Source organism: Rhopalosiphum maidis, chromosome 2 (genome assembly GCF_003676215.2).
Source record: "Rhopalosiphum maidis isolate BTI-1 chromosome 2, ASM367621v3, whole genome shotgun sequence".
In the NCBI taxonomy this organism is placed as follows: domain Eukaryota; kingdom Metazoa; phylum Arthropoda; class Insecta; order Hemiptera; family Aphididae; genus Rhopalosiphum; species Rhopalosiphum maidis.
In genome coordinates, this window is record NC_040878.1 from 85558830 (window position 1) to 85573624 (window position 14795).

Here is a 14795-nt window from a genome sequence, read left to right on the forward strand (position 1 = left end):
TTAGTGTTAACTCAATCATATAATAAATATTTTTTTCAATCCCTAATCATTATTTTTTTATATTGTGCTATAATTACAGTACATAGATTATAATTATAAACTTGCGTGTAAAATAAGCGTAGAATTCAAAATTTTAAATCAATCGCAGATACTTTTGAACAATGCAACACGTAAATTACTATTAATATTTTCATCAAACCATTTAACTACACGGGTTTTTAAATCAAGATTATAAATTATATTATGATAGTTTTTTTTAAGTAATTAAATGTTGTAGGTATATTATAGTTACTACAATTAAGACTGATTTCTCATTTCCGATGAAAATAATTTCAAACCACAATAAATATCCTTCATTTAAAATTAAATAAAGTTATTTCTTTGGACATTCCAAAAATAGTATAGTTACCTACCTTATGAAATGTTATAATATTTTTTAAATTGTTTGATTGAATTAAATCATTTGATTTTGATTGCATAATTTAAATTAAGGTATAATGATTATTTCAAGTTTAAAATTTGTTTTAATGAATAGTTTATTAGATAATATCTAGGTTGTATATATATATATATATAAGTTTCTGAATTATAATAAACACTATTAAATTAAGTGTAGTAAGTATGTATGTTTTAAAAAAGTGGTTAAATAGCCATAGATCTGATTGGAAAAATCAGAAAAACTTTTCAGGCAGGTACGATCGTTACACAAAAAAAAGTAGCTCGTGGCTATTTAGTGGTTGCACGATTTTATTATTAGTATTATCATTATTAGGGTCGTAATAGGGTTCAACGAAAGTAATAATGTGCTATTGTAACTGGTATGCGAACATACATGGTGGCGCTTGGTCGCGGTCGTCGGGTTTAGTTTGCTGCTGTAGCAGTGGCATTGGATGATGACAGACTCCGGGAGAAGACCTTTCGCTATGCTGCCTGAAATATCTATACAAACTAAGTGCCATACGATAATATATAATAGGTCCCCACTGGTTCTGTTTATAAACATATAAAAAGCAAAATCTTACGATGAATTTGGTACAGTGCTCTTTGTCGGTTTAGGCTTGCTGCAGTATAGTCGGCCAAAATCATATAATTATAACTGGGCCGGTATCTGCGGGTGCAGTTTTTTTTTTTTTTTTTTTTAATTCGGTATTTCCATCGTTGCTACAATCAAACAAGATGGTAAGTACGACCTAATATAATTTATAAATCTACAATTTTTTATAACATGTTCAACATTAAAGTTGTGTATGGTTAACTATACAATTTATAAATTTATAATACTCTATATAATAAAATCAAATTTAAAAATTAGAAATTTTATAAGTATTATATTTTCACTTATTTATTTTTAAGAGGTTAAATTAAATGTATTAAACATTTGTTCTATACATTCTAAAAATAACTTCTAACTACATATTATACAATTATTACGCATTTTACAAGAAAAAAAAATATTTTAAAACTGGCAGATAATGTATGGTATATTAAAGGTACTTCTACAACATTTTTCTTTAAAAAACAATTAATTGACAAAAATTATAAAACAATGTACTTACTAAAATATCTAAAATTAATTTGTATCTAATACCTTATAATATATAATATATTTAATTTGAATCCTCCTAAGTTCAGTTTGTTAGATAATTCATGTATTTGAATAGAGTTGGCAATGTATATAATAAACAGTATTATAATAAATGATAGTTTCATTTGAAATGGCCCTGATTTTCTAATTATTTAATTTTTTCAAGATCGACGTTAATATTTGTGTAATAAAATTAAACAATTGTTAAATTCCAATTTTATTCATTTTGACTTAGTGTAGGAAGTTTTTAGTTTCAAAAAACATAATTAATAAAAATATACAAATTAAAACAATCAATCGCAACGCATTTATTTACGAAAAATAATGTATTATCTATTTTAGAATTTAGTAAAATGTTACTTTATTATACTTCTATACTTTATTCATAACTCGGGTAAGAAGTTAAATTAAATATGTTATATCTTCATTAGTTTTCATTATTATCTATTCTCAGGGAAAAATTTAATGTATATAATATAATGAATTAAATGCTGTATTTGTATGATATTCTCCGGTATTACATAATAATAAGTAATTATTTATTTTATTAGATTTAGACACTCTGCAGTAAGTTTTATAATTAGGATGGTAAAAAGTTTTACTTGGTACAAAATAAAAAAAAGAAGTCATCTAGTGGTGACGAAAAATTATGCATATTATGAAGTAATCAAAAAGGCATGTTGTTTGTTGTGATTTTTGATTTTTTGGAAGATTTGGAAGTTTGGAGGCTTCTCGATTTAGATGCCATATAAATATATAGAGAATAGGGAAGTCATATGTAAGATAAGTTTATTTTTAAAATTGATCTTTGAATTTTAATTAGAAAAAAGTAATATTCAATTTGCATACGCTAAATTATTTTAACCAATGCAATAATATAAATAATAGATTAACATTTCTAACATTTAATGAAAGTTAAATAGCTGCTTTACTTTCTTATACTATATACTAACATAGGTAAATACATCTTTTTGTTATAGATACAATTGATAGGAAACTCTGTAGCAGGTATTACATTTTGCAAATATTGCAATACTATATTAGATGACTATTCTGACATAATAATGTTAACTAATTTAAATTAGAATTATTATTAGTATTTGTTTATAGCATTTTACTATTTTGTGCGTTCTTTTATTAGCCATTCTAATAATGATATTTTACTACTTCTTACTAGGTATATAATACGTTTCAATAATGTATGATTGATTTCAATTGCCAAACAATACAAATGTCATTAGTTATACCATGTATAATGTTATTGTGATAGAAGTCACGTCGTGCAGATATAATAGCAATCGTATTAATTCAGTAACTCATGGAAATTGATTGGTTTAATTATTATTTAAATTAAATTAAAGGGAATCTATAAGCCACATTTTCGTTATTAGGCAATAAAATATTGTTTCATATATTTTGTATAATATAATTCGTGCCCAATTTCGTATGTGGATAATGGTTATGTAACTTTGTAATTGGTTAGTTATATTATGTGTAAAAAAGGATCCAAATAATATGAAACCATAAAATAACAAACAATTATATTTATTATAGCAGAGTACTAAAGAAGTGACTTTAGGGAAAATAGTAAAAAAAGTAAGGTTTTAAATTTAAAACAGAAAACTTAGATTGACTGAAAGACGATAGTTTAGTAAGCCAACATTTTCAAAACAATATTAGAATGAATTAGATCTATTATTTTATTTTAAAATAAACGATTAGTTGCTATTTATAAGTATATGAAACTATTATAATTTATAATTTTTAATATAGTAAGTATATATGTGTATACATAAAATATTTAAATTATTATAAACATATTGAAAAATAGTTGAAATATTTAGTTGAAATCTCAATAAAATTACAGAACACTATAAATAGCAAAAACTATCAAATAAAATTTAATGTTCAATAATAAATTTAAACATTTAAGATAGTACGAAACGGTTTAAAAACTTGAACACAAATGTGTAGACGGTTACTTATTTAAAATTGATTATTTCCAAATATACATAAATACCAAATTTAAATTCTATGTCTATATAATTTTATTAAATTTGAACTAAAAAATAATGCTAAATTCAATGTATTTTAGTGCTGTGTTATGTTATGTCGAGTCTAAGAAAAAAATTTAAGTCTGTCGAATAATTAATATATTTTTTTTTCATGCCAAAAACGGAAATGATATTCGAGATGTTTTGGGAAAACGCATTCATTGTTTGGCAAAATGTTGTCATCTCTCATACGCTCGTACATAATAATGTGTAACTCTAAAGTATTTCATTATTTATTATGTCCTTATTCATCACGTCTTTTTTTACGTAACAATCATCTTTTCTTACTTAGCTGCAAATAAAAACGTGTTCTACTTATGTTTAATTTCTCGTTGGGCAACGCATTCTATATTTCTTTGGCTGTAATCCACAATTAAAAATCTATGCATTTTGCTTAACCACGATCACTTATTGTTATAAATTATAATATAGTAATTAGTTCTAAAGCAAAATATACGTATATATATTTATCAAATTAAAACGTAATATACGTTTACTTAAATATTATGTTATGATCTAACGCATTAGCAGAAAGGTATATTATGAAGTCGACTAGTAATGGTTTATGGTTTGAACAGGTATCTAAACTAACTATTATTATTGACATGTTTGAGAGTTATGATTTAATCACAAGCAGATTTCATGAACGTAAGGTTATTATAAGTTATAGTAAATTACACGGCGTAGGTATTTAATAATATGCATTTATGTTAACTTTTTTATCTTAATAAATAATAATATTAAATGTACCTATAATCTATGTAATATATTTATATCTATATTAATGGACTTTCTTCTGCAGATTTAATTACGTCAAAACCATTCGTTATGCTTATTATCTCAATTGAACTGAAATCATTATCAAACACAATACGGTGTGCCGAGCGACATGCGGACGGTCGAATATTTCGACTTTTATATTATGTATATAATATACTTATACAGTATACACTATATACGGATTATGAGATCGCGATAATATTATAACGGACAAAATGATAAACCATTACGTGAACGGTCAATTGAATAGCTCGTGATTCCACTATTAAGCTTTTACTTGTATAAGAATAATATAAAATTTAAAAAAACACTACCTGTAATAAAAGTGCTTGCGATTATGAGCTATATATATAATAAATATAAATTACATTATAATTATATTATATAGTGTCGTAGACGATGAATGTGTTTTCCGGCCGGCCGTATTAATACGTCATTATATCAAATACAACCGCGGTGAAAGTGTTGAAGGGGTTAACGCGTTTGATGGTAAACGAAAATCATATTTTAAATAATAAAATCTACGAAATTTCGTGTTCAGAAACAAACACACGATTATTCGATGATAATTCTGCATGGATATGTATTCATAATGGTATATGTATTTGGCATTCGCTTTTTGTGCGTCTTTCAAAATACGATGACCAACAAAGTGCACCCTGCAACGAAACGCGATTTACGGTCAAGTGTTATTTTCTCTCACACCTGTTCAAGTCTTACAACCTTACGACAACCAAAGAAAGTCTACATAGAGAATAACCATGTAATGTTATTATTATTATTTATTATAATACAATATAGTTGGCTTACCTCACGGCTCACTGCAGTACCCGCGTTAAAGTCTTTCAGATGACATGGTCCGTGTACATGATGCCTATACGCGTTTATGGGCGTGTATCTATATAATATTATAATAATAATATAGTTATAACTAGTGTATGGTTATTACCACGTTGACTAGTCTTTACCCAAGACGACCAAACGAAAGTAAAATCCTCGATTTTTTTAAAACACAAACGGTGCGTGTACCGGGAAACATAATCTGATAAAAACTAGTCGTTAGGCACTTCCTGGAAAAATAAAAATAAGTCTAATTTAATGACAGATACATTCATAATGATTTATATTTAACAGACATAAGAATAAAATATTATGAAGATTATTATGTACACATTTAAATGTTAAATTCACCCGCGATTAATCTTATTTTATTATAGGTACGCACACGTTTTTTTTCTAAAATCAAATTTTTCTAATAGTATTGTATAAAAGCGTATCTCGTTTATATCTACGTTAAATTTTGATGCACATCGTCATAGTTGCCATAAACCATCACTAAAAATACGCATCTTTCTCATTTTAATAAATTCTTCCTCGTAGTCATTATATAATTATTAGTATTGTTTATACAAATATTATATTATACTTACATATTTTACGCTTACGAAATTTAAATTTACCTATTTATTTCCTTTACTTTATAATAGTATTTCTTAGTTCTTATCCATTCTATTTAATTGTGCTTGCCACTCCACTATTCAATATACGTGCCGGGGTCACACTACTATACATATATTCACCATATATCGCATAATCACTTTAATTATTTGCAAATCTTGTAACTGCACATCAATATAGTGTATTCATTTAATTTTTACCTATATACACATAGAATTACATCAACTATAGTGTTATAATATATTGATAACATTTGTATGATACATTATACACAGAAAAACTTTCATATAATATACGAAATAGTAATTTTGTATTTTTTTTAAGTGGGTACCAATAATGTACTATACATAGTATATACGTAAATATTACCAAAATCGAACTTTAAAAAAAAAATTATCTACTAATGAATTTGCATATTGTCAATTTTACGTTTATAATAATAACACACTTAAGTTTACTCTACGTTCACTTCTATTTTTAATGGGGATCAATGAGACTGAACATTTATATTGATGAATAAAATTATTGAAAAGGGATCGATAGTTAGACGTTATGCACACATATATAATTAATATTACTTAATAGCTATTTCATTATATTTTATGTCAGAACAGAAAGATAAACAAAGATAGTCTGTGCTCTATAGATTCTGTTTTTAAGGTTTGTAGATAAACAACGGTACATTTGCATCATTTTATCAAATAATTTATATCCATTATTTAATATTTAATTTATTTCATCGTCCTGCAGTAAATTACAACCATAGAACATTTTTAAGTAAAATATAAGGTATCCAAACTCTTTTCTTTAAAACAATTTAGTTGATCGAATTTAAACTTGTATTTCTAAATGATAATATTTAATATTCGTGACATAACATCATGTACAAACATATTTTACATATGTACTCATAATTCAGAACATACGTTTTGTTATTTTATAGTTTATGTAACATCATTACGAATACACGGTTCTCAGGAGATCCTAATTGTTATGAAATTTTAATACTTATTATTTAGTTCATCAACTTATAACTTCCTATTTTTGTGTTTGTATGTTCATTAAATTAAGTTATTAAAACCAGTGGCATAGCTAGCACGTAGGTCTGGGCCTACTTATTTTTCTCCAAAAATATATATTATTTATTATATCTTATTGAATGTGTCATCTATAATCTATATGATTATGTGTATATATTAATCCTTCCATCAAAAAATCGGGATATCAAGAAAAAAATCTCTTGCTGTACCACCGATTAAAATACATAAGATACTTTTTTTTTAATGTTCAGTCATTACAGATTATTTGAAATATTAAAAATAATATGTTGTACATAGAAAATAAATTATGCCACACTAACATGATAATATTATTTTATTATCAAGTAATAAGTTCGTAAAAATTGTACAAAATGATTAATGATAATATTTATTGTACTTAAGTAGGTAAAAAATACTCTATTCTACTTATTTTGAGTTAGATTAATGTAAAATAATGTATTATCGTAATAATATAATATACCTAATTGAAAAACTAAAGAAATTGCGGGAAAATAATATAGGTACTATATCATACACCTCATTATATAAATTGAGTTTTAATTATTCTAAAACACTTACATTCGAAATGATTTGTAATAAGTGAAAAATATTTTAAAGTTGGTCCTTGATGAATGACACCTACTATATAATAATATATATAATTTAAAATACAGTCTTTACAAATTACAAGCTATAATTTTACCATCATATATAGCTATCTTATAATGCTCACCTTCCTTAACAATAACCATTAATCAATAATCATGTATATTAATCATTTTATTAAATCACTTAGGTTAGGTTTTAGTTGAAACGTATAATTCGTTCAATTTTTCATATACAAGTTAAACCACATACGTTTATCTTGTGTTTAAATATATTTATTTAATACGTCATGCGACTAAAACATAAAAAATCAAGACTGAATCTAAATAAAATATTTAGCCCTAGACAATTGGACATACCGATTATAATAAAGTTTTTAAAAATTATGTTTGTGAATCCAATAAAATATTATTTATTACTTATTAGTTTATAAGTCTAACTTAAATTATTCTAAATAAAGTATTATCTTATAACACATTATAATATTGAGTACGTGACAAATATGTAGTGTACAGGGCTCGGATTTTGAAACACAATAAAAAATAAACAGTATTAAAAAAAAGAACTAACGACCATATATTTATTCAGATTGTCTGTTGTACAATTTAAGCCCATTCGGCTACCGTTTTACAAAAAGATAAATTCCCAAACGGCTCCAATTTACAACACAAGGTCGTTCCCATTTCATATACAGGAATACACGACATAGACTTAGGATTGTCTAAAAAAAGGTTTAGATAAAAATGTGTTAGTATACACTAAGTAAATTATAAACATAATATAAAAAAATTTATTACAGTGAATTAATTTTTATTAAATTTTAGCGTTAAACACTAGAAAAATGTAAAAAAAAATGTATATATTATATGTAAAATAATAAAAAAAAACAGACATGGGTAAATATTATTCGCATAATTTTTATACAATCCATACGTGTTATTTTATTTAACGGAAACTCGTCAATGATGTTTCCAATGAGTTTTTTTTTAGTACGTACATTTTTACTATTTTGTTCGGTCTGAAACATTAGAACTGTTATTGTTAATTCCCTGTATGCATTACTTAGAAATCTAGCATAACACAGCTAGAATATATATATTTATTATTTGTATAAAAAAATATTAATTGTTATTATTACTTCACTGACTTTAAGAACAATATACATATTTTATATAAGTAAGCGAACGTTTACTAAATCGTAACAAAATTTATCGTTGTTACAGTAGTGTTGTACTTGGGTAAGTTAGATAAATTCATTGAGTGACGAGTAAGCATTTTTAATATGTTAATCAAGGTTAAACTGTCTAGTTTTAATGAATGTGTAATGGAATGGTCTGTTAGAAAAAAAACAATACATTTTATCAAAAGTACATTATATAATAGTATGTACAAAAATTAAAATCTATTATAAAAATTGTTACTATGCTTTATATTATAATATTTTATTATTAAATTAATAAATTTACTTACATAGCACAATTATCTTACGAATATACTTTAATGCATACAATATACAAACCATAAATTAACTTATAATTCATCGATAATAATATTATATTATTATTATTATTATTAAGTATACACGTAATATTATAAATCATAATGTACCAATAAACTACTAAATATTTAATTTTTCAGTTGCTAATGAAATCACTGATAGTGACGATTGCATTAGTATCGCTTGTAATTGGTTTACCAACACCAGCACCAGAAAAGTCATTACAGCCAATTCAGCGTCAAAAAAAGCAGTAAGTAAATATAAAAATATTATTTAAACGCTTTAATAATAATAGCCTCATAAATAGCCACATTTTAATAAATAACAATATTATATATTATATAAATTTTATATTTTTGTTGATAATCTATGCATTGTTAAAATTAAAAATTATATAAATCTATGATATCTTAACGATTGTAGTAAATATTTTTTATAAATATTATAACTTTACAAGACTCACATTTAGCGAACTATGAAAATTACTTACATTGATAAACATCTCATATCTTATCAAAATTCTATACTAAAATAAACGTAATTTTTCTTAGACATATAAATAAAGATCTTTCAATTCCTTTAAAAATAACGAAATTATGCATATTTAAATGTAATACATTAACATTTTAAATAATTTATATTTCAGTGCTGACAGTGGTTATGGTTCAGATGTTGTTGGTTATGATTCTCATCATCACGAAGAACCACAAGGCTCATGGAAAAAGAAATTAACTTGGAAAGAAGAATGGAAACAAGAATGGAAAACGGTCAAGCAAGAAGTATGGAAAAAAACTTGGGAACAAATTAAAGTTCCCATATGGAAAGAGATCAAAGTTCCCGTCTGGAAGGAAATAAAAGTACCAGATTGGAAAATAATCCAAACTCCAGTTTGGAAAGAAATTAAAGTGCCAGTTTGGAAAGAAGTTAAAGTACCTGACTGGAAAGTAATTCAAGTGCCCGCATGGAAAGAAGTACAAGTACCAGTATGGAAAGAAATTCAAGTACCTGACTGGAAAAAAACCTATGTACCGGAATGGGTTAAAGAATACGTTCCAGGATCTAAACAGTTAGGCAAAGACCAAAATGGATGGGAATATGTTGCACATGATTTGTGGAAAAAAAAACTTATATGGAAACCAATTTGGAATAAGGTATGGAAAACTGAAAAAAAACAAGAATGGGTGACAGAGAAGAAACAAGTGTGGAAAGAAGAGAAAGTACAAATATGGAGGACAGAAAAGAAACAAGAATGGATTACCGAAAAGAAACAAGAATGGAAAGAAGAAAAAGTACAAATCTGGAGAACAGAGAAAAAAGAAGAATGGGTAACTGAGAAAAAGCTTGAGTACAAGACCGAATGGAAAGAAAACAAAGTTCCAGCTTGGAAAGAGATTCAAGTACCCACTTGGAAGAAAGTCTACAAGCCTGTGTGGGAAAAGGTTTGGGTAGAAGAACACCATGAACATCATGAACATCATGATCATCATGAATATGGCGGTGGATACGACGATCAACAAAATAGTTATGGTGGTGGCGGTGATAGCTATGGTTACCATAAAAAATAATTTATAATTCACCGCATCCACTGTAAATCTTTCTTAAATAGACCTCTCAAGTCAATGTATTTTTATGCCAACCAAATGTAAATAATTCTTTCTAGTTTATGTATTTTTTTACTTATGTTATTTGATTTTTTTTATATATAATATATATAACAACGTTATGTTATCGACGTATATTGATTATATTTATTTGTTATTTTCGTATCCAAAAAAAAACGCCGTAACATGAAGTTTTCTACGAGCAACACATTTTACACGTACTAAGATACATCATACAAAGTATAGTACATAATACACATACTTATTTACTAGAGGTCGCACTATTATCTATGGTATAATATTTGCATAGGAAATAGTTTGGATAACATCAGTTGATAAAATATAAACCTATTAGAATAAAATAATATCTGCCAAAATTAAATAATTATAAATCGGATTAAATGTATGCAGAGAGGGCAATTATTCCATATTCATGTTTAGTATAATTTAAGTACCTACTTAATACACAAGTACGATAAGTGGTGATGCTTAGAAACGGGTTTTATGTATAGGCAACATATTATACTCTTTGATTCTCAACATTTTGAGGCGTTACAAACAGTAATAACATAATATTATATTGTGTAAAAATATATAATATAATATTGTCCAATTTAAAGTAATACAATATATGGTTCTAATTTTTTTTATAAAAGTTCAAAAATAAGTATTTATTATTTTGAATAAACAATTATGAATGCATACATTTTCAGTTTAATAATTGTATTTTGTTAGTATATTATTTGTATAAAAGATTCATTAATAAAATAAAAAATAAAAACATTTAAGATGTAATATATTTTTACACGTGCATTGGTACTATAATAAACTATTTTTTAGTTTAAACGACCGATTATCACTTACTTAAAGTGAGTACATAACCATCAAAACATTCTTACCCTTAATATATTATGATATTTAGATAGATAACTAGGTTGTATAAATTTATATTATTTGATTGTTTGGATTAACCCACGAGGTTAAGTGTGAATCATAAAAAATTAATAATAAATATTATTAATTTATTATCTACTATTGTAATATTCAAACACATATTGAACACATTTTGCTATTTTTTTTAAATACTATTTTACTGTTTTTTAAAATATTAAAATAGGTATTCTATAATAAATTGATGGTTATAACTTAAATATGAAATAATTCATATTTTATCACCACAAACATAAAATATTAAATTGTTATCAAAATAATTGAATATAATAACAGAAAATCGGTATAATTATTATTACATTTTTAACAATCCTATAAAGTTATCTATTTTTTTAAATAGCTGTCACCTGTTTGCACTTTAATATAATATCTACGTATTAATTCAAATATAAATAATATAATATCAACTGATAATTTTACTACAATTAATTCTAATGAACACATTCGTATTCGTTTTTGTTAACAGACAAAACCTTGATCGACAATCTGTCATCAATAGGAACAGGTACCTAGTTACCAACGTATAATAGGTATATTTAAACGAATTAAAAGCAAATGTTAATAATTATTTAACAATGTCAAATAATTTTTAACACCATTTTATAATTATTTAATAAATTAATATTAGTTTTGATACAATTTAACTGAAACGTCATAATATATTTTGAGTTCATGAATGATTTCATAACAACTATGAATTATTCGACTACTTAATTATTGAAATAAAAAATCAGTAAGGTTTTAATGTTCACACCTACGGCCTTGCTGTTTCATGGGTTCTTCCTTTGGAATTTACACGAGTGGGCACTACACGCCGACATACATTTTGAACGCGACCATCATATAGATCACACTGGGTCTAAACTCAACCGTTCGTGGGAGGAAAGTAAATAGATAATAATGATATACTAATTTAGTCAATATATTGTATAAAGAATAATAAATGTGTTGTTATTACGTTTTGTTGTTGTCTCAAAACGAGTTTGGTCGGTTTTTTTAGAGACTTAGTATCTAAGTACCTAAATTTGACTAAAGGTGACCAACGACAACCATAATATATATTCCAAAATATTGCCACGTCAAAACTTTTTTAGGTTTCCTCTTAGAGTAGTACTTTTTCTTTCTCTCTCCCTATCCATTAGTATGCCATTAGTTTGGCCAATATAATTTTTATTTTTTTTCTAAAAGATCACAAGTGACAAGCGTAGACAAAAACGACGCGTAGTCAAAACTCCAATAGTCCAATATTGTCAAATAACAAAAATAACAATGGGTACCGTTATTTTCTCTTATTGACTAATGATACTCTATCACCATAATTGTGACTTAAGGCAGTTAAAACAGTTGTAAAACCATTTACTAAAGAAATAATGAAATTCAGATAAAAATGTCTAAGGGAGGATCATATAAATCGGTCTAGACATTTCGGTGTTAAGCCCATTTTGACATAATCACTTAAGATTTTTTCATAAAATAATGTTAATCGCGTTTAAATAATATAATGTTATCCATCTAATATATTTATAATTGTCACAAAATAGAAAAATATATTTATCAGTTTTTTCTTAATATCGTCCGTTACATACTGTACATCTTTAATACATATCAATTCACAATTTTATATAATCCTATAACAGTAAAATTGAGATAATATTATTGCAGAACACTATCTATATTAGCCAGTAGGTCAATATAGATATAGCTATATAGTTAACCTATGCACTGTATCGATCATTGAGTAATATAAGATTAGTAGTTAACTATAGTCAGTAGTCACCATGGCATAAGCAATTGAAACCTTCCGTGGACGTGGAATATTTGTACATGATGGGTATATGTATGTTTTTTATGTATCATTTAGTGCAAATAAATTTAAAAAAATTGGCGATGTTATTATAAAAATTCGTATAAGGTGAGAATTCATACATCAGTTGAAACTTTGGAGTTAATTTAATACTTCACTATTTTTACTATAAGTATTTATTAAATACATTTATTATGTTTTTAATTATTATAGGTTTTAAAACAAATAAATGAACATTCGACCCATGACTCGAAGGCAGTTAAAGTTAAAGTAATTTTGAAGTCACTAAAATACACGTAACCGACGATAGTAGGAAAAAAACTGATTAATGCTTTCTATTTTGTGACAATCGTAAATACATCAGATAAAAAAACATTTAATTATCTAAACACGATTAGAATCATTTTATAAAAAAATGTAGTGATAACACTGAAATGGCGATGCTGAAATATTCGGATCCGTATATAACTATAAAACATATATGCCATTTAATTATATTATGTTCCTCAATTCTGAGGTAAGCACCCAGAAAATCTAAAAAGATTAAAAAATATTTCGCTGAATTTCCTAGCAACCTCTGCCTTTAAAAAAAATAATTTAAAGAAACGTACACCTATTAAAGATTGTAATAATACTATTTAATTTTTTAAACTTTTTATGTAGGTACTCCAAATATAACTTATAAATAAAAAAAAGTAATGATAAAAAATATAATTAGTTGTGTACAAATCTGTGATCTATTTATAACTGTTATATCAAACCTAAATTCAAAGTCAATTTCTCCTCTCCTCGTATATCATGTTCAAGCAAGTGCTTACAATTACCTATACTAATTAAATTTCAGTTATTTTTAAAATTTTTATCGCGTCTTCTAAAATAATTTATATATCATTGCGAGCGTATAATAATGTTTAAAAATCATTGGTAAAAAAAGTTTTATTATAATGGGTAGGTACACGAATTTGTCATTATCTCCTACCAAATTAAATAATAATCCATTAGGTATTCAAGAGTCGATATTATTACCTATATCTATTTGACATTGGTGATGAAATTGTTGTTCGTATCGTTATTACGTGCGTATAGGATTTTATATGCATGCGTATATAGCCATTATAATATTACGTTATAATATTATGTACATGTGGTAAGCCAAATATTGATTATAATGATTAATCAAACGACACATATAATACCATATACGATATACGATATACCTACAAATTAACGAGTTCACTACTTATTTAAATGTATTATGGTACTAGTACAATGAAGTTAATATATTTAGGTCTAAAATTAGTTTAAAAATTAGCCATAGTACCTATAATAATCGTGGAAATACTCTATATAAAAGCTAAGACTTAATTACATAAGTGTTAATAGTATATACTATTATATTATGTATACATTAATCCTAT

General features: G+C 25.5%; 1 protein-coding gene across 1 annotated transcript; it reads left to right on the forward strand.

Annotated features, from left to right (window-relative positions):
* Positions 1-1046: 1046 nt before the first annotated feature.
* On the forward strand, positions 1047-10757 carry LOC113554901. Its single transcript, XM_026958992.1, has 3 exons — positions 1047-1179; positions 9162-9271; positions 9668-10757. The coding sequence occupies exons 1-3, from the start codon at positions 1177-1179 to the stop codon at positions 10584-10586; spliced, it is 1032 nt and encodes a 343-aa protein (XP_026814793.1). The 5' UTR covers positions 1047-1176; the 3' UTR covers positions 10587-10757.
* Positions 10758-14795: the final 4038 nt, after the last annotated feature.

What these genes read in the sequence shown, in the direction of transcription:
- LOC113554901 (XM_026958992.1), top strand. An exon ending in ATTCAGCGTCAAAAAAAGCA is followed by an intron (nt 9,272 to 9,667) that starts GTAAGTAAATAT and finishes TTTATATTTCAG; the next exon opens with TGCTGACAGTGGTTATGGTT.